The following is a 23,298-nucleotide window of genomic DNA, read 5'->3' on the forward strand; positions in this document are numbered from 1 at the left end:
TATAGCCTCCAATATTTTTTTTTTTAATTATTATTTCGGGGATTCACCAAAAATGGATGGAGTTTGAGGCGAGGAGCTGCAGATAGTTACCTCGGCTGCCATGAGCTCGCGTGGCGGGCACACGGGGAGGTGTCGTGGCCCCAGGTGCGTGGTGCCGCCCGCACAGTGCTGGCTCCGTGGGCAGATCCAGGAGAGCCCCGCTGTGAGCCAGGCTGAGTAACTGCAGATCTGAAGGAGGAGGGCGGCTGCTTTTTGGTTTTTAGCAAAAAAAAAAAAAAAAAAAAAGTTGTTTTTCAGGCTCCACACACGGGATCACGGGGCTCGCTCGCTGCCGTCCCGCGCGGGGAGCCCGTGGCACGCGTCCTGCTGCTCCTGGGGCTGCCCCCGCAGCAGGAGCTCTGCCTTGTTCCTCTGCTGCACCTCTCCTCGTCCCGAAACCGACCTCCCTGGTCCCGCTGCCGACACCTCCTCGTGAGCTTTAGGGCTACCTCGGACATGCTGGAGCGCTCGGCGTTTCCCTGCGCTATTTGTTTCTGGCCGAGCAGCACCCCTCGTCTCCTCTCCAAGTCTGTGCGCTGCTCATCGGGTGGGGACCTGCTCTGTTCACACCAGTGCTTGTAATGTCTGGCCTGCGGCTCTGCCAAAGGCCAAAATTGGCTCTCCGTGCACGGCTGGATCGCGAGGACAGTGTTAGATGGAGGGTGGAGTGAGCGAATACCCCTCTCTTCCTACTGTGCTTTCAGGAAATGTCTCTAGCACAGCTGTAAGTGTGAATGAAGTCAAAAGAATGGATCGGTGCCCCCGCTCCAGCCCACCCCACTCGTCGGGGCCCATCCAGAGTCCCCACCCTATTGTTCTGGTTCAGCTCCTCCGTTTCAGGGCAGGGGCCCTGCTCTGTGCTCAGCATCCCAGTCCCGGGAGGAGGAGCTCTGGAGAAAACAAAGACGCAGCGAACGGTTCCCCTCTCGCAGCCGCGATCCCAGCCCCTCGCTCCCTTCCCTAGGTGTGTTTGCAGCCGGCTGGAAGCGAGCTCCTCGGAGCCTCGGCCATGAATCACGTGCCAAAAGAGCCGAGTGTTCACTATAAGAAGCAGAGCTGGGCTCGCTGCTCGTCCTTAGAGTCTGCGCAGGATCCACGGGGAGCTCGGCTCCGCGCGTGGAGTTTCCTCCGGTGGGCTAAAGGAGCGGTGGGCTCGCTCGAGCAGCCCCTAGGCAAAGAGGACGTGGGTGCTGGGACACCCAGCTCCTCCTGCCGTCACCGGGAGTCCCCTAAGTGGCAGCATTTCACCGTCAAGCAAAACACCGAGGCGGCTGTCCCTCCCCGAAGTGGCTGCTGGCAGCGGTGTGAGCCGCTCCCCGCCCTGCCCAGGCTGCTGGGAGCGCGCTGCTGGTGTGGTTCTTGTGGTGGGTGGAAGTGGCAGCACTGCCAGCACTGCCAGCACCGCTGGGGCTGCGGTGTCACAGCCGACCGAGCTGCGGTGGCACTGTGCTGGTGTCAGTGCGTCGCCTCCCCTCTCCCCACCCTCTCTTTTCAAGGGAATTCGGCTGCAGCCCGGCCAGACAGTCGGAGGAGCTCCTCCCTGCGGGCGGCAGCACGCCGGCCTGCCCCGGCCCCACTTGCTGCCCCTTCCCGTGGCTTTCCCCTGCTCGTTATTTCAACAAAAAGTTGCTTTTCTTGCAGTTGGCAAAGCCGCTTCTTGTTCAGGGGGAGCCGGAGGGCCCCGAGCTCCCCATCGGTGCCTGGGGACGGCGACGTGAGCGGCGCAGCCTTGAGCAGGTAGCGTCCCTCCTGGCTCATGGAGAGGAGCTTTCCCATCCCCGTCCCACTGCTCGGGCTCAGGTAGCCGGTTCCTCCAACGTGCCCCAGGCACACAATTGCCCTGTGGCTACTGGAGGAGGATGGCAGGACGTGGCACGGCTGAGGAGAGCCCCCCGAGCGTTGCTGCAGCTTCCCTGGGGGATACAAGCAGCCTTGCAGGAGCAGCGAGTACCACGGTGCAAGGCGCTCAAAAGTTCCCCTAGAATTAGCGAGGCAAGCGTCCAATTTGCGTCCTAGACGTGAAAAGTCTGAAGGAAATGAAACACACACAACGTGGTGGAGTAATACGGGGCCTGAGTCCAGTCGGTGCGCGCATGTTAACGCGGATTTGGGGCTGTTTCACCCCCAGCTCTGCCACGTGCCTGGCTCCGAGCTCGGGCATCCTCAGCCCTCTGCGCCCTCATCCAGCACGCAAAAGGCAGCGCTGAGTTCCCCTGGGGCAGGGTGCTTGGGAGGGCCCCTTCGTGGTGCTCCTTCGGTTGTGTTTGTCTGGCTGAGCCGCCTTTCCTCTATTCGGCACCGTCCAGCCGCGGAGACTTAACCACTCTGACCAGTTTCCCTAGAGCGGGATCCCAGTTCAGCAGGTCTGGTCCGTGACCCTCTGAGAATTGCTCGCCTTTGGGGAAGTGAAAACCCCGGCGGGGAGGCAGCGAGCAGCAGCCAGGTGGGAGCTGGGCAGCTCGAGGGGGTTTTAGCGGTTCTCGTTAAAACAGCCTCCCGCAGGCTCCGAAATCCCGAGTTTCCTAAAAGAAGAGGAGAAAATGCCAAAGGCTTTCATCCCGGTTCAAATATCAGCCGGGGCAAGGAGCTGTGGAAGTCGCAGTGGGATCTCGGGTGACGTTCTCTGAAAGGGAAAGGGAACAGAGAGCGAGCAGGAGGCGGCTCAGCCTGTGTCCTCGTCCTCCATACCTCTCCGTGCCTGTGCCGAGCAGCAGGGGTCTGAGAGGGCGAGTTGTGGGGTCTGCCCGAGGAGCCCCTCCGCTTCTGAAGCCTTTGGCACCTCCGCGAGATATTTAAATGACAGACAGACATATAGGGATCTGCAAATACTCCTTTGGTGCCAACTCAACCACAAAGAAGATAGAGCATTTGTGGTCCAAGGAAGTTTAAATATTTGTGGTCAAACTTAAAATTCGACATAAAACTCTCATCTGCAGTGGAAGGCGTCCAGGAACTGCATGGAGAACCTATAAGCTGTGTAAACTCACAGCGACGGCTTCCCGGCCAGCTCTGCCAGGACGAGGCAGAATCTTCCAGCTCTCACCTCGCCTCTGCTTCGCGCCGCCGAGGTCAGACGGCAGGTTCGTGCGGGGCTTTCGCACCACCCGGGGTGGAAATCCAAAACCCTGGGGGTCACGGGCTAATGGGATGTTTTCCTCTCTGCCCGTAGCCACGTTGGAGGGACGAGAGGTGGAAGGCACAGATGGGGAAGGTGGGCGATGGCAGGGTTTGTCTCTTTGCGTGTTTTTTTTGTTCTCATTGCACAACAGCCCCTGCTCCTGCGCTCTGTGTCGTAACCCTTCCACCGCCCCACTTCCCACCTCTTCTGCTACCCCCCGGCCGCGGGGGTCCTGTCCCGTGGGACAGGAATCACGGAGTTGTGGGTCAAATCACGGGGCAGTCATCTCCGTGGGGAAGTCCTTGCGAAATTGCTCGTGGTACCGGCACCACGCCTGCTCCGTCCCGCCTCGGTGCACGACGCCTCCGTCCACGCGGAGAGCGAGGGTGGCTGCGGGCTCTGGGGGGGCTGGGCTGCACCTCCCCGTGCCAAAACAGCCCCGCTGCTGGGCAGGGACATCAGGGCACCCTCCGGGCTCGGGAGGTGCCTTCTGGAGCAGGGAGGTTTCAGCAGGTCCCCTCGCACAGCCGTGCACGATGTTTATTTCCACGTGCCCTGGAAAAGGGCTCTTGGAGAGCGCCGCTGAGTTTTGCAGTCTCAGTGTTGGTCTGAGCGTTCATCAGCCTCGTTTCCCAAATGCCAGGAGGGCTGGGTTTTAGTTCTGGTGAGGGGCAGCTCTCCTGGCCCCAGCGTGGCCCCACGGGCAGAGGTACCAGGGGCAGAGGCGAGGGGACAAACTGCAGCCACAGAGGAAGGGCAGCACGTGGCTGCGCGGAGCGGAGCAGTCCCCTTTCCCTTACTAAGCAATCCTCCCTTCCTCCACCGAAGAGCCTGCTAACCACTTTCTTATCTTTCTTAACTCTGCAAAACAATCTCTGGCAAGGCAGGCATCCTCCGAAATGGCAGAGGAAATAAATTCCCCCAGTCCCTGAAAAGGAAAAGATCGGAGGCTCTTGCAGCAGGGAGAGCAGCCCCTGCCCTCAGAGCGCCGATGTTGGTGCCACGTTGGCTCCAGCGAGGATACGGGTCTCGCCTTCCTCCTTCCCCAGCCTGGGACCATGGTTTGGGGGCAGATTTCCAGGGGCTTGGCTTCCCCGGTTAGTGTTTTCTGTAGGATCTGCAAGGGAGGAGCAGGGTGGGCTCCCTCGGTCTTGTCTTGGCATCGCTCTGCTTGAATTTTTCTCCTTTTCCCCTAGGAAGCCGGGGGATGTGCTGGGGGCTGGGGGTGCTGGCTGTAACAGGGAGCCCCTGGCTGTCACTTGCAGTTTCTCCTGGACTCGTCCGCCTCTCTCACAGGCCTGCTTGGAAGCTGGGCTTTTTCAGTCCCTCGCTCTCCTGCCTGGCAGCTGAAACGCGTGGTGCTGTGCTCAGGGAGAGCAGAAATGCCCCAGGTGATCCCCAGCTGGGGGAAGTGGTTTTCCCAGCGCCGAGTGGTGCTGTGCAGGGGCAGCTTGGTTGCAGGTTTCAGGAGCGCTTTCTGCCATGGAAATCCCTACCAGAGGCAGCGTCCTGCCATGCAGGGAAGCTCCCAGCCCTCGCTGTGCTGCTGGAGCACAAGGAGAGCCCGGCCAGGAGCCACGCTCGCCAAGCGCACAAAGCCCTGCGTCACTGCAGAGACCTCCTGCACCCAAATCGTCTTCCCGGGGACGTTTCCCCAAGGCTGAAGTTGTGCTCCTCTCTCAGTTTGCCACCACCCAGTGGGAACGGGCCATCGGGGTAGCCCTCACCGTGCCCACCACCCAGCTGCAGGTTGTAGGACGCAGCCTGGAGCCATCCCCCGTGCCGCCAGCGCCGCCGCTCCCCGGAGAGGAGCTGGCGAGAGGAGCGGACAAAACGATTCCTCAACGCGTTAACAGGTGAATAAAACATCAGGGCGAGTCTTTCCAAACGTCAGGCAAAGCCAAAAGCCGGGTTTGGAAGCCATCAGAAACTTTCCTCTGTGGAGCTGGGAAGCTCCTCACGCTTCAGAGCAGCAGCCGGTGCCGGCGGCCGTCCCAGCCAGCGCTCCGGTCACCCCGGGCACGGGAGCACGGGGCTGGACGATGGCTTTCCAGCCAGAGCAGCTGCTTTGGGGCTGACTTCTCCAGCAGGAACTGCTGCTGACGAGGTCCTACAGTACCCTCAGGTGTGTTTTGGGGTGCACAGCTTTCCCCAACCCCGTGGCAAGGTGGGAGCAAGGAGGGAAGGTTGGAGAGGAGCCAGGAGAGGTGCTGCAGGGCTGTGCCACGGCACGAAGGGTTTGAGGGGCGCAGAGTGGGACCTGTGGCAGTGCGGGTGTCCTGGTTGGAGTTTTAGCTTTCTTCTGGCCTAGATGAGTACAAATTCAATCTGTGTTCCTGCCCCACAACCACCTGGTGGGAGAGAACTGGCCCCTGGCAGACGGGCAGCTCTGGGGATTGCTGCTGGCTTGGCACACCCACCCAGGGCTCCCCTTCCCCTGGTTGTCGAGAGCAGGCTCCAAGCCCCAGATGTACTTCCCCACGTCTTTTGTGGGTCTCCTTCAGCTCCTTCATCTCCTTCAGCTGCCAAGTACCAGCACCTGCGTGCAGTTAGAGGACATGGCAGCAATCTGTGTGGGCTGCTCTGGCTATAACTGGTCTCTGGCACCAAAAACTGGATACCTCAGCCCAGACCCATCTTCTCCCCAGCTTTGCACCTTCCTATCATCCATGCTTCTTCTCTGCAGCGCTGCCTGGCACAAGCAAAGCCAGTCTTAGCCCAGCAAATCCTCGTGATGGGCACCTGGCTCCTTTTCCATGCGGCTTTCCAGGGCTGGAACGATGGAAGCGCTCACCAGGCTGAGAGCACAGCTCCTGGGACTCCCCTGAGACCACGCAGGGGCTGGAGCTGTGCTCTGCAAGGCAGGGCTGCTGGGAGAGAGGTTGTGGTCTGGGCTTTCTCTTCGAGGAGCCACTGCTTTGCACAAAAAGCACTTCTCCAGCAACGGTGATGGGAAGGAGCAACCAGCAAGGTACCTCCGAGCTTCCCCATCCTCCCCGGGCACTTTCCAAGTGCCTCGCTGCTGTGCTGGGGCGGGATGGCAGCGCCGTGGTTGTGCTCCCAGGTCGTGCACCGAGGTGTGCACGTGGGAGCTGCGTCCTCCGAGCCTGTTTGCAGGGTTAGGCAACGTCAGACGTGTCTCTGAGAGAAGCTGTGGCTGAAGGCAGCCCTCAGCTGCAGAAACCAGGGCTGTGAACCAGCTGTGAGCACTTCTGCCCAGCCGTGGCAGATGCTTTGGTCCTACTCAGGTGGCCAAACCCCTGCAGCCTGAGTCTGGGCACAGCGAGGGACTCCTCGGCCACGTCCTGGCACTGGAGCAAGCCCAGAGATGTGAGGCTGGGATAAGCCAGGGTTAAACCCAGCCCAGCTTCTGTATGAGATGTTGAGCTGTGAACCCAGGAGGGATGACAGCAAACCCAGAGCTTCTCTTTGAGCTCCTGCAGCTCGCTCTGCCCCCCCCTGCACCTCCGAGCTGCTCTTTGCAGGGGGGAGAAGGAGGCTCAGGGTGTGGGGAAGCATTTAGCCCCGGCCTCAGGGTGGTTTATCAGGGGCACCACAGGTGTTTCACCTGGCTCGTGCCAACACTGCGTGGTTTAGGTTGTTGGGGGCTCACTTGGTTTAAGCACAGAGCAGCTGCCTCGCTCCCACCAAGCTGCATTTAAGGCGATGTGGCAAAAAAGCAGCGTTATCCGCACGCTGGGTCGTGCTTGAGCTTGGCCCTGACTCCCAGCCCTGTCCCATTCCCAGCTCGGAATCCGGGATGGGATCTCTCTGTGCTGTGACTCAAGCTCCTCCTGTCCCTTTCCCTCCCGACTCCAGCTGCGGGGACGTGCTCGTGTCTCCCCCTCGCACACAGCAGTGCCGAGCCGGGGGTGGCGGCACAGCCTCTGAGCAAAAACCCTTCTCCAGCTCCGCTTCCTCCGGTGTGTTTGAGCCTAAATTTTCCCCCAGCAGAGCCGCCGGCGTGCCTCCTGCCTCAGAGCATGCGGGACGGGGGCACCCCTCCGTGGCCCGAGTCAGGCCCTCCTGGAGGTGGCGGGTCCCCCGGCTGAGCGCGGCTCCCCGGGCCAGCTGGCTCGGCCGCCGCGGGCTCCTCGGAGCAGCCGAAGAAGGAGGCTCTGCATTCCTGCCTCGCAGTTATTTGCTCTTTAGGACGCTGCGTAAAATTAACAAGTTGTAAAAGCTGATTGAAGGCGGCGGTGGGTGTGACGGCGATTTCGCCCGGCTGCAGGGAGGTGCTGAGCCCCGGGGCCGCCCGCTGCGGGCGCTGGGGGTGACGGGGCGGCCCCCGGCGTGCTTCTGCCCCTGAGTGAGAGTGGGGCTGGTTTGTGGCACTGTCACCCTCTAAAAAAATAGAGGGGCTCAGCCCCCGAGCTGGGGAGGGCCCCGTGCCCTCCTGGGGACACCGGTCCCGGCCTCGCCAAGGACCGCAGGCGGCAGCGAGCGCGTCCCGATAGCGCTGGAACCGCAAAGCGGCGCTGAGAACACGGCAGCTGGTGCAGCTAATGTGCAGCCCAGTGGGTCTTCGCAGGCAGTTAGGGTGTGTTAATGTGTGTCCCGCTGTGTCCCAGGCAATGATTAGGATGTTAATGTACGACCTAGGGCTTGGCAGGCGCAGCGCTAACGAGCCTCCTCCTCCTCAGCGTGCCCTCGCAGCCACCAGCCCTCTGCGGGTGGCTGGCGCTGAGCTGGCGGTTAGCGGGTCTGATCTAGGGGCAGATTAGAAACCTCTCATCTCTGGGCCCGGCCCGACGAGATCAAGGCTCGCAAGCGGGGCTGCTGCAGCCCGAGCCACCCCACGAGGTCCCGCGCGTCCCCGCGGCGGGCGGGGGCTCCGCGATCGCTGCCCGGGTCGCTCGCGCCGCAGGGGAACTGAGCCCGGGTCACATACGAGGGCACCAGACCACTTCAGCAATTCTCAGTTTCAGTTTTCCTTTGCGAGCGGCTGCGTGCGTGTCAGGCCTATTTTAATACCCGGCGACGACTCGAAGCCAGGCTTTCGGTTCCTGCTGTCTCGCTGCACGCTCGCAGGGGGAAGGGCGCGCGGGGCGGCTCTGTTCCCCCCTGCATCACCCAACGCATCGGCACCGTCTGATTTCATGCTCGAGCTTGCCTTTTGGGAGAGCAGGCACGGCTCCCGGAGCCCCGGCACCTCTGCTGCTCTCCGGGCTGGTAGCGAGGAGCAGCCCCGTGAGCCACCAGCACCTTGGTGGCCATCCCCGTGGCCCCGGGCACGCCGCTGCTGCTGCGGGCACTCGCGTTTCCACCCCGAAACGGGAAGTTTCTGCCTTGCGGCTTGCCGCGTGTCACGCGAGGCTCCAAGCTGCCACTCTCGAGACCCGGGTGCCAGGCACAGGTCACTCGTTTCCCAGCACCTCGAGGCAGGGCAGCCCCGCACCGCGGCCAGCCTGGTTCCCGGAGCGCCTCTGGCACGGCCTCGGCAGGCAGGGCGCGGGCCCCGGGCTGCACGTGACGGGGATGTGCGGAGCTCGTTCCCTGTTTTTCATTCATGTGGGCTGGAAAAATGTGTTCATGAGACAAGTTACTGTGGCATTATGTCATGGGCCTTCGCTCGGGCTCTTTTCTCCGCAGCAGATGAGCTGAATTGAAGTGCTGGGGCTGCTCCGGCTTGGCAGGCAGTCGGGAGTTTCCCGCTCCTTTCTTTTGCAGGGGAGGAAGAAACGAACCCACCTGCCCTCGGCCCCGCACCCAGCCGTGGGTGACGGGGGCTTTTTTGCAACCCTCTTGATGGCTCCCCGTCCAGGAGGCTCTGACAGCCGAGATTTCAGCCTGTGCTGCGCGGAGGTGTCAGCACCCGGCCCTGCAGGCATAGGGGAAAACCTCCTGACCCTAAACCAGATGTGATTGCTTTTATTTCAGGCGAAATCCCTCAGGAAGGGTGTCAGGACGGGGTGCCCGTCTCCTCCCCACCTAGCCAGCCTCTCCTGCACCCCGTTCCCTGCTGCTGCTGCTGTCGGGCACAGCCTGCTCACAGCCCCACTGCTGCCACGTGCAGGACCCCACAGCAGTGCCTGCGGTGCCGGAGGGCTGCCCCGCTTCCAGGGCTCGTGGAGCAGCCTGGGCACAAGGGACCTGCACGTACCAGGGCTGGAAAATCCCAGGGCTGAGCTGCCTCGGGTGAGTCAGGCCGGGTGCTGCGCAGCGTTAACCCGTCGAGCTGGGGGTGAACCAGGCCAGGAGGTTTCCACCACTTCCCCCGGGTCGCTGCGGCCGGCAGCTCTCTCAGGGGGATGTTTCCCATGACAGCCATTCCCCCTGCGCTCTCGTTCCCTTTCCTTCTGACTTTCCCCTTGGCAGAATCGTTCCTAAAGGAGAGCCAGCAGGATGGGAACGTTCCTTCTGGGCCCCTTGCCGGGCTTGCTCCAGGCTGGGCATCCCAAGCAGCAAAGGGCCCGTCCAGAAGGGACATCCAGCCCCATTCCCAGGGCTGCCGAGCCCGCACCGCCTTCTCCTTTGCTCTTTGCCCCTCTCCATCCCGCAGGGCACCCTTTTTAGGAGCAGAGTCGGTGGTTACGGGTCCCTCGCTCTCTGCATTGCCATCACCCTGCGCCTACACCTCTCAGGAGCAGCGCCTGCCTCCTGGGGGGAGAAAGGGGCATCTCCTTACCCCCAAAAAATGTTGGTGAGGTTTGGGGGCGCTCGGGGCGCGAGGGGGGCACCCTCAAGCGGCGCCGTCTCCGGCTGCCCTCACGTAAGGGTGCCTCGCGCGGGCGGTAGCCAGGGTGGGAGGTTGCAGGTCAGAGCAGGGTCAGGTTTTTGACACGCACTGCAGCGACACGGCGGTTAAAATTAGCCCGCAGAGAGGAAACTGGCAGCATTGTGGAAGAGCAGAAGTTTCCTCTCACGGCAGCCTGGTGCAGTGGGGCCGCGCCGTGCGCCGCTGCCAGCCCCCTGCTCGCTGCCACCCGGCCCCAGCCGTGTCCCCATCCGTGTCCCCATCCATTCCCGGTGCTGCCAGCACCCAGTATGAGCATGGGGCAGCGACCCTTGTGCCGTGTCCTGGCTCTCCCAGCCCCGGAGGCAGCGGGGACCTTTTGGGGTGAGGTCTCAGAGCTCTGCTACGGGTGGGCAGAGCGGAGCTGGAGCGGTTTTGGGGGCAGGAGGAACTCGGGCACGAACGGGGACTCGGTCTGCGGGGCGGGTGGTGCTTTTAGCCCCCCGTTTGCTGGCTTTCTCTGTGTCCTTGCTGCTTCTCCCCGGAGGGAAGCACCAGAGGGGAGAGCTGCAGGTGCGGAGCCCCGCGGCCATCGGGATCCCGCTGGGGGCGCAGGCAGAGGCCCTGCAGGACGGGGGCCACGGAGGCACCGGGCTCCTGCGCTCTGGAAACTCCATTTGAGAGCCTCGTAAAGCGATAATTACCTGGGCTATTGAGTTTCCTTCTGGCCAGATCCATCCCAGCCTCCCTGACAAGGGCTCCCCAGTTGGTCCACGGCACCGGCCCCGCGGGACGGGGTCGGGCTGGAGCCGGGGAGGGGGGGTCTGGCCTTGGTGACGTGCCCCCAGCCGCCTGCTCTCGCACCTGCATCCCTCCCAGCCCCTCTATTTTCGGGGGGAGGAATCTGGTGACTGAGCTGACACCAAACAGCCCGGACCAGCCCTCAGCAGGACTTTCCCCGTCCCAATGGGGCCGAGCAGGGGCCGGTGCCCCCCCGGCAGCCCCGCACACGGCTCCAGGTTGCACGCAGAGGGCAGGGGCAGCACCCGACGGGCTCAGAGCGCGCTGACCCCGTGCTCACCAACCTCATTTTCCCCGGGGACGCTGGGCTGGAGGCCTGGGTAAATCCCTCCCATCCCTGTTGGGAAAGCAGAGGGGAACCCCACAGGTCCCCGCGGTGCCGCCTGCGTGCCCTGAGCGTCTCCCTGCCTCCCGCCTCCCCTTTGCACTGACTTTTTGTTTTCCTTTGCCTCTCCCCAACCCCCTCGCCCTCACCCCGTAGGTTATTGCAGCCGACTGCAAGAGGGTCACAGTTCTGAAGTATTTCCTGGAAGCCCTTTGTGGACAAGAAGAGCCTTTGCTGGCATTCAAGGGTGGAAAATATGTGTCAGTGGCACCCGTCCCAGACGCCATGGGAAAGGAAATGGGAAGCCAAGAGGGAAAACAACTGGAAGATCAGGTACCGTGCGGGAAGAGCGCGCCTCGGTGAAGGAAGAATCACCCCTGTGGGGCCCAGCCCCTGCCTGCCCTGCAGCTCCCTCTATTTATAGCTGCCGTGGCTGCGTGTGCGTTTTATGGGGGGAGCCGGGGGGGGGTTGGAGAGCAAATAGTGCACGGCCCCGGTCTCCTGAGTGTGCTTTGCTCGTGCCCTTTCCTGCCAGCCCAGCCCACGTGCCTCTATCTCGCCCGGCGCTATGAGTTCCAGATGCTGCTTTTTAATTCGGAGAGGGCGGGGGGGGGACACGGACACGGACACGGGAGGGGAGGTTTCAAACCCTGCAGCCCGGGGATTTGGGGAGGGTGGTGGGCGAGGGGGTGTCGGGGTTGAGCCTCGGGATGGATTTTCTAGCCGTGGAGCTGGTGGCGGCAGAGGCCCGAGCTCCAGCCTCCAGCACACGTACAGGAAGAGCTGACATTGGCGCCCCGTCCCTCCCCTGCCTCTCACATCCTGATGTGATTAAGGAATTCGCCTCTTGTTTTTCTGCCCTTGCTTGTTCCTGTAGGCCTCGCTTCGCTCCAGGCTCCGTGTGTGTGTTTTAAGGGCTCTGCCAGCCGCTCTGCAGGTTGACTCTTTTTGCTTTTCTGTTTCATCTTGCGCTTTGAAAAGCCGGGGGAACAGCGGAGAGGGGGCAGAGCCACCCGGCTCCCCGCGCCCCCGCCCTCCGCACGGGGCCACGGGGGGGGGAAAATCGCCCCTGCTGGCGCTGGGTGGTCACAGAAACAGTCATGGGGGTAGGAAGGGACCTCAAGAGATCATCGGGACCAAGCCCCACATCATGGGATCGAGCCCCCTGTCGCTATGGTCCATGGTGTGTGTGTCCCCCCCTGGGGCCAACAGCCAGGGGAGCCCCCAGCAGGAGCGTGCTCAGCACCCTCCTCATCTCCCTGCGTCCCCACAGATGGCTCCAGCCGAGCACGGGATGGATTTGAGGTGTTTTTGTTGCCTAGGGCTCAAAGCAGCACCCTGGGTGGCAAGAGATTGCAGGGTGGGAGACCCAGACCCCTGTCCCTCTTCTGGAGGTTGTGGGGAGGGTTTGGGGCTGACACCACTGACCGTGTGAGCTGTTGGGATCTTCAGGTCCCACCCCACGTCACGGCGGGACGGTGCTGCTCTCTGCAACGCTCTCGTTTTAGGGTCAGCCCCCCCGATTCCTGCTGTGTAACCACGGGGAGGAGGGGGGCTGCCTCTCGCCCGGCTGTGGGAAGCTCGGTGCGTGCTCCTTGCGTAACCCCGGAGCTTCCTCCTCGGGGTCGCGGTGCGAGGCAGCTCCCAGCTTGCCAGCACGGCCAGCCCTGAGCCTGGGCAAGCAGAGCCTGACCCCAAACACCGCAGGGGATCTGTTCCCGAGGCCCCGGCACGGCTTCATCCCTCTCACAGCATCCCCCATCCTCTGTGGTCCAGGCTGTCCCGGAGAGGGAAGTGAGCCCGGGGGCTCTGCCTTCCTCCTTCCCATGGCTCAGAAGTCACCAGCGGAGAGGAGCGCTTGGTTCTGCAGCCAGGTGGCCGCGTGGCTCCGGGTGAAATGATGGAGAATGGATCCGGGCAGTTTTGGGGCTGTTGAAATGAAAGCTGTGCGCTCCTGCCCTGTCCAGGGGCAGGGAGGTGCAGGCAGGGACCTTTTTAGGGGAACAGCAAAGCTGGGAGGGAGCTGGGTCGTGGCTGATCCCCAGCACAGCCCGTTCTGGGGTCTCCAGAGTAGCACGAGCAAACTGGGAAGCTCTGGAGACCTCCTGGTGGGGACAGTGGCGTGCCCAGGGCAGGGCGGAGGCGCACTGAGGTCTCCAAGTGCCCGCACAGGCAGGAGGCTGCAGCCCCTGCGACCCCCAGGGTCAGCACAGCCGAGGCTCCTGGCCAGAGGCAGCCCAACAAAGGGACAAAAGCAGGCTGAGAAGGATGCAAACGTGAACAGAGGAAGTAATTAACCTAATTAACCATGGCGACGACTGCCCCCGAGATGCAGTGGGTTCTCCATCACCAGGACTGTCTCTTTCTGGAACAGCTGCTCCGGCTCCAGGGAGTTTCGGGGTGGGTGCAGGAATTTCTCTGGCCTGTGCTGAGATCACACCAGAGGATGGAGAGGGCTCGTTGCGCTCCCGTGCTCCGGGTTTCCCAGCGAGGTGACGGCCGTGCGTGCGTAGCATTATTTTGGGGCGGCAGTTTCGGGGCAGGGGCGCGCAGCCCGGGGTGCAGGTGGGCACAAACAGCCCCTGGCTGGAGCTGCACGGACAGGGAAATGCCACGCTCCCCGCTTTGCAGAACTGAAGCCTGTAAAGCATCAGTGACTCACCCCGGGGCCGTGGGAAGAGTTTTCCAAGGCTCGCCACGGTTTGATTTCAGCCCAGAACTTTACCCAGGGCTGCCCCCGCCCTGTGGCATCCCTGCCCCGCTCCGCTCTCTCACCTTGTCACCCCCCCTGCATGTTCACAGTTTATTTATTGGGGTTTGCTTTGAAGGATTTAGCACCAGGCTCCCGGCAGCAAGTGGGGATGAGCCACGCTGGGCAGGGATCTGCCTCCTGGGGAGGGGGGGGGGGGAGCAGCAGGCCCTGCCACCAGCGTCCCTGACAATGACATCTCGCCTGTTTTTGTCTTTCTGCGTTTCCTGGAAGAAGGAAGATGATGTGAGGATTGAAGCATTTGAGGATGACTCAGAGGCTGAAGGCAGCGGAGGAGAGCTGGACATCAGGGAGCTCCGAGCCAAGAAGCAGGCGCTGGCCAGGAAAGTAGCCGAGCAGCAGCGTCGGCAGGACAAGATTCAGGTAGGCTGGGATGTGCAGCTGCAGCCCCTGCTCCGCTGGGCTGGCTGAGGAGCTGCTTTGGTGCTGCACGGGGGCTGATTTTGTCTCCCTGAGCCATTTCCCTGCCGTGCTCAGGGACGAGTTCCTCCCTGGGATGCCTCACGGCACCGTGAGCTTTCCGTAGGTGCCCCCTGCGTGAAACCCAGCAGCAGGCGGCTCTGCCTTCAGAGGGCAGGGCTGAATTTTGTTGCTGAGCCACATGGGGTGAGACCTGCCCTTCTGGGGCTGGGACAGAGCTTTGGTGGCATCGGGGCTGTGCTGGGAGGCTGCTGTCCCATGCAACGGGGCACAGGGAGAGGGTGGGAGCTCACGAGCTCACGTGGGAGCCAGCAGCAGGACAAACAGCCCGCGGACGGCCAGAGCGAAGCGTTGCCATCGTTATGGGGACAAACAGACAGGACGCAGGTGATCCTGGCCTGGCCCTGACCTATTCCGAGCACGTTTCCCAGTGGGAACGGGCAATTTAAACTGGTCGCACTGGTCGCAGCTGCCTGGCGGTGCTTGCTGTAGCTTTAAGAGCGAGCTCACATGCATGGCTCTTGGCTCCTCGCTCGCTCGCAGCCCCTCTTCCTCCAGCCTCGCCGCCCAGATGAGGATTTCTCAGCAGAGGAAAAAATTCTCCCTGGCTCCCCTCCCCCTCACCTCCGCCCTCTCTAATGCCCAGGGCCCTTCACTTCCATAATTCTTCATTTTCCAGCCTTGAACGTAAGCCAGACACATCTGTCTGGCCATATGCGTGAACTCTGCAGTGTGTGCCGAGGTGGTTGTAAAACAGGGCTGCTGAAGGCCCTACTGGGAGAGCGCGCACATGTGTACCCTCCGGCTGCTGGCGCCGGGCCCAGAACCACTGCGCTTCACTTTTCCAAACCCACCCCAACCTTTTTTTTTTTTCAGATTTCTCCTTTTTTTTTTTTTCCTTTTTTTTTTCCTTCGAATTTCGAGAAACCCGCGTCGAGGCGCAGGGTCTCAAACCGTGCCGGGAGGGAGGGAGGGAAGGGAGGAAGGGAAGGGCGGCGAGGCTGTCCCGGTGTTGTTGGCAGGTACCCGGCTCCCTTTTCCAAGGCGATGAGGAAGCAAAGCCGAGCTGGGCGAGGTGGGCTGTAAATTTAAAGCTGCCCGAAGCTTGGGAAGCGGGAGGTGTCGGTCAATTCCCCGCTTCCCCGGCACGGCCAAGGGGAACCGCACGTGGTCGGGGTGTTTGGGGAGGGCAGCGCCGCGCACATCCCAACCCCGGCCACCGGCCCAGCTGCGGCAGGGCCCCCGGGATGGCCGCTGCCCCTTCTGCGGGGAGCGTGGGGGCTGCCTGGCGTGGCGGGGGCTCGCTGCCTGGCCTGCTCCTCCCTTCCTCCCCAGCTGGCGCTCGCAGGCGGAGAGAGGTCAGAATGAGGGTGTGGGCAGCTTCGGGGGCTGCACAGCTGAGAGCTGAGGTGCACTTGGAGCCCGAGCGCACGGGGTGGAGGAGAAATCCTCGGGGCTTCGCTCAAATCAGCCCGGCTGGCTGGGAACAGCCCGGGGCTGAACATGTGTGTGCCGGCCCCGCTACCGACCCCGCAGCCAGCTCAGCACCGCACCCCCCCCCTCCCCACGAGTTTCCCTGCCTCGACCTGCGGGTCCCCGACCTTCCCAAGGGGGTTTTGTGCGTCCTGGGACCTCCTGCCTTCTGGTTTCATCACGTTTCTCTCCAGTTCACCGCTCCTCTCCCGAGTTCACGCGTCGGCTGCTCTCCAAGCCCCCCGCCCGTGACCCCGGGGACGAGTGCAGCCCCACGTACTTGCTGGAGCCGAGCAGCTGCAGCTCCTGTTCCAGCAGGGCTGAGAGCTGCAGCTCTCCAGGCACGTCCCCGTGGCCGTGCCTGCACCCTGATGGTGCCTCCTGCAGTCCGTGGTGGCACAGGCAGTGACCCAGGGCTCAGGGTAAAGCCCTCATCCCTTGGCCACGCCACTTTTTGAGGCCTCCCCCGAGCCCTGCAGAGCTCTCAGCTAAATCCTTGCCTTCTCCTGGCAGTTTTTGTGCTCTACCTTCCTTCCTGCACCCTGCTCCCCACCTCTTGGTGCCCAGCTGTGCTGCTGGTGCAGATCACCGGCTCCATCCTTGTCCCGGGATCCCCGCGCTGCACCAGCTGGCAGCACAGCCCCGCTCCTCCATGCTGCAGCTCCCAACCACAACCACCGCCGCGGTCACGTTTACACCAGCCTTGAGGGCGATTTGGGCTTCGTTGTGCTTCCCTCGCTGCCCTGGTTTGGGTGTGCACGGGACCATTGCTCAGCCTGGGCTGGAAGCACGGGTCCAGGCAGGGTAAATATTAAACGGGGGCGCCTTGCTGGCACAGCTGCAGGGAGCACAGGAGAGCTTGGTTCCTCTGCACGAGCCAGGACCCCAAAACCATCACGCTGAGCGGGGCCAGGTAGGGCAGAGCAGGTTTAGGTCACAGTTTGCTGCATCCTGGTGGTGAGGGGCAGCCTTTTGTGGGGTGGCTGCTGCTCCCTGGCTGCGCCACCGCCACCCTGCCCTTACCCTCACCCGTGCTGGCCACAAGCAGGTGACAACAGCGAGCTGGAGGGCCGGCCACCTCCCTGGGTGCCACCCGAATATTTTGGGGCAGGCAGGTGGAGCGGGGAGGTGGCAGGGCCGTGCCCCCCGGCCGCCCCCAGCCACTTGGCCCAGCACTGGGTGCGCGCTGTCCGGAGCCCCCCGTCCTTTGTGCCGCCGCCGCGCGCTGGGAGCGGCCGAGTTTCCTGCGCGGTTGAAAACATCCCACCTGAAACATAACAGGCTCTTCCTCTGGATGCTGCTATTGTTTCGCTCAGCATTACAGAAGCGGCTCGGCCAGGCGGCCAATTATGACATGTCTTCCCAAAATAGCCGCGCTCCTGTCCCTTCTGAGCCCACGGAACGGCCGCCCCCTTAAGATGCAGCCGCTCCTTTGTGGCGGTAGTGTGAGTAAGTGGCTAAATTTAGCCGCATCCCATTCACGCTCTCGTCTGGGCGCAGGAACAATGCCGCGGGTGCACACGCGCTGACACGCACCTGCCTGGGAGCCGGGTGCCTGCCGGCTGCGGAAGACGCACACCCACCCACGGCGGCTCCGCCACGGCGGCGGCCCCGGCTTGCTACCAGGCACGGGGCACGTTTACTCCTGAGGAAGACGCTGCCGAGGAACCTTGGAAGGAGGAAACCCTCCAGCAGAGGCGAGGGAGGCATTGTTCTCAGCCCTGCAAAACGCGCCTCCCCGACCCAGCACACGGGGACGGAGCGGGCAGCGGCCCCGGGGTGCCCCGCGGCTGTAGGGTGGCTCTCCAAGGGTCAGGGTAAAAGGGGTGGCAGCAGGATGGTGACGGCCCATCCGTCCTGGCAGGGCGGTGTCACCCCCAGTGACCTGTCCTGGAGGTGGCACGCAGCTCTGCGGGGCTCCGGCTCCTGGCTTTATTCTGCCAGGCTGCAGGAACCCAGCGCTGCGCTCCTGGCGAGCCTCTGTGCGCTGTGCCATCAGCAGAAAACGCAGCCTGGTGGCTCGACCCCCGGACACAGCTGTCCCCTTCCCAAAATGGGATCCCTCCGGCCAGGCAGCGGCTTCCGGGGAATCCCCCAGGTGATCCCAGCTGATGGATGAGCTGGGAATTTGGGACTGTGCGCGCAGGAGTGTCTGATCTCAGTGCTGCCACCAGCTGGGGCAGCTGGGGGAGCTGCCTCCGGCTCCTGCCGAGCTCCTGGGAGAAGCCCCTGCCCAGGGAGCTGTGGCCGGGATGGGGGCTGCGGGTGGGTGCGGATTTAGGGGCTGCAGTGGCCAGGAGAAGGAAAACTGCCGAGCCCCGAGAAGAGCAGCGAGCTGCTGGCCCCAGGGGTCCCCTGCCGGGTGCCAGCCCCGCAGGATCCCTCTGCCACAGAGCCAGGGAGTGCGTTTAGCCCCGATAAAACCCAAATTTGCCTGTCCTGAATTGCTTGCACTGGGGTGGGGCTGCACCAGCTCAACCCCCGAGGGTCTCCCAGACCCCACCACCCACCGAGCCACTCGGGCCACCCTCCCCTTGTACCACGGGGGACGAGGAGGCACAACGGGACCGGTGCCGTGGATTGGCACCGTCGGCTCGCGGCGCAGAGCCCGGTTTGGATGCGGGCATCCCGACCCCATCCCCACACCCCCTCATCCTCGCCGTGGGGCAGCGGCCGTGCCCGAGGGCCAGCGGAAGGGTTAACGCGGCGCTCGCTCCCCGTCCTGCACATGGGCTCCCTTTCATCTCTGGCTCGAGGCCAGCCGGAGCCTGTATGAATCACAGGCCACTCCTCTCTCTCTTCCCCCCCCCTTTCTCCCTCCGAGCCCCTTGGCCAGAGGCTTCTGCAGCCTTTTACTCACACAAACAAAAATAAATCTCGCTGCCGGCCTCTGAACCCTGCAAAGGCGAGTTTCCCTCTGGCTCCCCGAGCGGCCCGGAGCTGTGCGAGGGGACTTGGCACGCTCCCCGCCGACCTCGCTCTTTCACTCCCGGCGCATCCTGTGTCCTTCTCTCACCGGGCGGCCCGGGGAGCGGAATGGGACGTGACGGCCGGCACAGGCATCGCTCGCAGCTGCCAGGAATCGGCCGGGTACGGCCAGCCAGAGCCGCCGGGGCAGATGCCACCCACGAGGGACCCGGCGCCACCGTCACCTGCGTGGCCCCGGCCGGCCGGGTAGGTGAGCTTCCCGCTCCGTGCCTGTGGGGCCGTGCTCCCCCGGCCGCCTCCATGGGGCCGGGGTCCGTGTTGGGGCGCAGGCAGGGTCCCCCCCTTGGTTTTTTGGATCGTCGTCGCCCTTCGCAGGCTTTCTGCTGGGACACGTGGCTTTGCTCAGCCTTTCTGGTTGAACTCCATCCCCACCGAGTAGGGCTTGGTGCTGCCCAGGGCCGAACATCCCATCCCTGCGCTCCCAAAATTTGTGGAAAAACCCACCTGACACCCTCCTTGCTGCAAGGATGCCCCATGCCGTGGCTGCTGTCACATTGTCCCCTCGCCATACGTCCTCCCGTGGCACCCAGGAGTGCAAACACCTCCCTGCCTCACCACCCAGCACGTGGCTGGGTGCAGTCACCCCATACAGGCACCCCCCTGTGCCCCCTGCTCGCTTTTTGCCTTCCTGGCCGATGGGAGCTGTGGCCAGGAGGGTGTGAGGCACGTGGGGAAGGTTCTGGTTGCTGCCTCGCCTTGGGGGAGGTGGCAGCATCAAGAAATCTTGATTTAAAGCCAGATGACAGCACTTGGAAATGGATTAAATCCCACTTCTTTCCACGGCCGCTGCTGGCCCCTGCAGCTCCTCGTTCCAGGGAGCCTCTGGGGCTTTGGCACAGCTACAGAGGGGTTCAGACCCCAAACCCCGTAACGCTGGGCACAACGGGGTCAGCACAAGGGGCTGGGGGAGGCCGGGCTTCCCCTCCTAGCCCCGGGGTTGCTCCGTGTGGGTGCAAGCCCGGTCTCGCAAGGGTTCGCCTGGCGGTTCTGTTCCCCAGCAGCGCTGCTGTGCTCCATGGGTGAGCGGTTCCTATTAGAGGCAACAAACATCAGCGAGTCCAGGGGAGCTATTTTTAAGCGGAGGAAGCACTAGAATAGCATCCTGAGTTTTTTAAGCCCGTGACTTACTAAAGAGCCCAAGTGCTTCGATAGCGTCAAGAGGAATACGTGAGCTTTTCGGTCCCCTCCTGGCAAACGGCCTCGTCCTAATGTCTGGGTCCAGCCCCTTAGGGTTGCTGGTAAGACCCACCCGACCCTCCCCATGTCTGTGAGCACCTCTGGTCTCTGGAGGGCGCGTGGGGCTCCGTCAAGGACAGCTCTGTGGGTTTTCAGGGCTGGAGCCCACCTGGTTTCCCAGCTGGATGTTGCCAGGAAAGGCACCGCACGTGCGGGACCTGGTGGGACACAGCGAGATGCTCCCCGCAGCCCTTTCCTGCTCGGGGTCCTGGTGTTAGGATGCTGCTGGCACGACTTGTGCGTCCCAAATTAGTTTGTTGTCGCTGGCGATCGTGTCGCCTTGAGCTGTTTCCACCTGGAGGACACACACCCCCTTCCCCCAGCCTCCTTTCCTATCGAGGCAGGGCTCCTGGCATGGCTGCAGATCATCCTGGCCGCTGCCAGTCCTACAAATGGCACAATTTCTGCTCCAGCCAGCCTGCCCCAGGGCTGTTGTCCTACGAGGGTGCTTTTGGGATGGCTTTCAGCATCCCACTTGTGCTCAGGAGCGCTGGAGGTGTGCGGGTGGCACGGGCACAGCCTCCTGCGCACAGCGCCCTTGCTGTGGGAGGCACGCGCCCCAGCCAGGCGTGTCTTCTGCTCTCGGTGGCCATGGCTCACGGGGCTGACGTCCTTCTTACTCATCATCTGTCCCTCTCCTCCAGGCCGTGCTGAAAGACCAGAGTCAAATGAGGCAGATGGAGCTGGAGATCAGACCCGTCTTCCTGGTGCCGGACACCAACGGCTTCATCGACCACCTGGGCAGCTTGGTGACGCTGCTGGACTGCAGGAAATTCATCCTGGTGGTGCCCCTGATCGGTGAGTGTGGCCAGCACGAGGCGGGTGGGCTTCTTTATCCCCCGGGACGGGCTCCCCCCCCGTGCCAGCTCCCTCAGTGCTGCCCCACGTGCCCGCAGAGCCTGTGTGGTCCGCAGCCGGGCAGCTCGTGCCGCGCTCAGCTGAGCGGTCACGGTCCTGCACCGAGCCTGGGCACGAGCCCTTTGCTTTTGCCTGCTTTTCTATTTGCTCGCTGGAGCTGTGTCTCGTCCCGGCAGCAGCCGGCGCTCCTTCTCCCCGTGCCTCGCTGCTCCCCTGCCTGCCAGCTCGGTGCCCGCAGCCCTCCCCAGGCTCCGCTCCCCGTGGTGTGCACTGAGGGGGTGCCAGGGGCCGGGAGAGGCATGTGGGTGTTAAACGGGATTTGGAAGGAGTTTTGGAAGGAGCGAGGAGGAGGAATTGTTAAACAATCAAAGCAGATAGCTTATCCCAGCTGAGCTGGGGCTTAGGCAGCCCGAGCAAATGGCCGGCCTGTGTCCCAGCGTCTCAGAGCTGCTCAAGCCCAGCCCTTCTTTTTATCCTTATAAAGCTCGCAGTAAAACAGCAAGCTGGTTCCCGTTATTGGTAAACACTCACCCTGGCAGATAACGGCTGTGCTGCTGGGTGGTCTCCCAGGGTGGCGGGAGGATTTGGGGAGATGCCTTTGCTCTGATTGTTTGATCGCTCGCTGGGCTCGAGGTAGCGCTCCTCTGGCCAGGGCCGCGCCGCGGCCGCCTGCGCCCCGGTGCCAACCTGGCCTTTAGGGGACACTGGGGACAGAAGGAGAGCTTGGGGACAGGAGGAAAGGTTGGGGGCAGAAGGAGAGCTTGGGGCAGGAGCGGGGCTGAGCCTTGCAGAGCCCATGTGCAGCCCCCAGCCCAGCCCCAGCCCTAGGGGGCCGGGTGCCAGCGCTGCCCCATGGGCACCTCCAGCAGGCCCTGCTGCTCCCCTGTCCTCCCAGCATTTCTGGGGCCTCCTCCCCGACTCCTAGCCCTGCTGGCCCTACAACCAGCACCAAACGGCTGCCCTTCATGCGGGGTCTGGCTCGGGAAAGACCCCTGGGGCTGGGGACAGGACCCCTGGGCAGAGGGCACGGGGCTGTCAAGGGGCTCCGTGGCTTGGCACGGCGGTGCCAGGGCGTTTTTTAGGGAAAAAAAGGGAAGGAAGGCAGCCACCCCGGCACAGCCCCCGGGGCTGCGGAGCGTGCTAACACCTGGGATTGCTGGCACCTTCCCCGGAGCCCTGGCCCTGCCTCCCCGGTGCTCCCACGTGCTTCACGTGAGGCTCGTTCAGCCGAACCCCGGGCGGCGAGCAGGGGCTGTGGGAGGGCTGAAAGCCCCCGTTGCCCTCCCTGCCCCAGTTGCTGCCGCCCTGGACCTCAAAAACGAGGACTGGGCCAGCCCAGCCTGGTTTGGGTAAGCCGGGGACCCGTGGCCACTGGGGGCAGAGGCCGTGGTGCCACGTCCCACCGCTGGCCTCCAGACCCCAACCGTGCCCTTGCCCTCGGCACCGTCTCTTCCTGGGGATGCAGCAAGGGGTTAAGCGTGCAGCTCTGCCTTGGGTTTGTTTCTCTTGCTCTTTAACCTGCTCCGTGCTCCTTGAGGCTGACCCCGCCATGGAGAAGCCAGGCCTGGTGCAGAAGCACAAACAAGCCTCCCCTTTGAAGCCTGTTTAGCTTGGAAGCAGGAAGGCAGATTTCGGGAGGGAATACCAGCTTTTCCTGTTTGATGTTCCGTTCGTGCACGGCTCCCCCCACCCCGAACCCAGCCGTGCATTGTGTGCAAATGGCAGCACCAGGTCGCTGCGAGCAGTAGCAAAGAGGAGCCGGCCGAGAGCGAGGAGCCGAGCAGCTCCATGCAGCTTTAATTTGAATACCCAGACAGTGAGTGCCAGTCTCACCATGGAACACAGCGATCACGCAGGCTCCCCGGGCAGTGATTCACAGCACTGGGGAGAGGCCTCAGACCCCGAGCTCTCTCCCCGAACCCCCAAGGAATGCATAGTTCCCACTTGAACTCAGGACTTGGCTCCAAGCTCGGAAACAATCTTCAGAAATGAAGCCATGGCTCAAACACACACACACACACACACACACACAGAGTGCGCGCAGAGGCTCCCTCGCACACACGTGCACACCAGCTCTCTCGCGCCCCGGCCTCGCGCACACGCAGCCCCGTGCACGAACGCGTGCGAGGATGCTCGTGCACGCAGCTGGGCACGCCGTGGTCCTGGTGCACAACCTCATCCTGCTCGCCCAGCGATGGGGCAGCACCTCCAGCAACCCCAGAGCTGGAGGGTGCCTTCCTCCCGGCGCTCTGCCGGTGTCCCCCCGGGGCTGTGCCGGGTTTGGGGGGCTGGGGAAGGGGTTTTGGGTTTGGTGTTCCTGCTGCTTGGCAGCGGGACAGGAGGCTCCAGCTCTCGGCAGGCTCCGCTTGAGCCGAACGGGGTTGGGAAGCTGCCTGATCCCAGGCTCGTCTTCGGCAGCATGTGTGGGGACAGATGTGCGAGCCCTGTATCAGACCCAGATGGGGGAGGCGTTGAAGGGAGCGGCTCCCCTGCGGGCGGCCCCGGGACGGCAGCTTCAGGTGTGAAAATAGGGCCAGGAGTCGTCAGGGAAGCGGGGATTGAGTGGGAGCCGCCTGCTCCCACGCGTGACCCCG

At 63.2% G+C, this 23,298-nt stretch overlaps 1 protein-coding gene across 4 annotated transcripts in view; it reads left to right on the forward strand.

The window, feature by feature from the left end:
• The window catches only part of SMG6 (SMG6 nonsense mediated mRNA decay factor), a 110,687-nt gene that overhangs the window by 82,473 nt on the left and 4,916 nt on the right, over positions 1-23,298 (forward strand). For 2 of the 4 annotated variants that reach the window (XM_072025997.1, XM_072025998.1), the window contains exons 14-16: positions 11,116-11,292; positions 13,943-14,092; positions 20,491-20,644. In XM_072025997.1, coding sequence (XP_071882098.1) covers positions 11,116-11,292; positions 13,943-14,092; positions 20,491-20,644 — 481 coding nt within the window. The remainder of the gene's footprint in view (positions 1-11,115; positions 11,293-13,942; positions 14,093-20,490; positions 20,645-23,298) is intronic. The other 2 variants (XM_038165710.2, XM_072025999.1) reach the window with 2 other exon arrangements.

The sequence above is a fragment of the Anas platyrhynchos genome, chromosome 20 (genome assembly GCF_047663525.1).
Source record: "Anas platyrhynchos isolate ZD024472 breed Pekin duck chromosome 20, IASCAAS_PekinDuck_T2T, whole genome shotgun sequence".
NCBI lineage: Eukaryota > Metazoa > Chordata > Aves > Anseriformes > Anatidae > Anas > Anas platyrhynchos.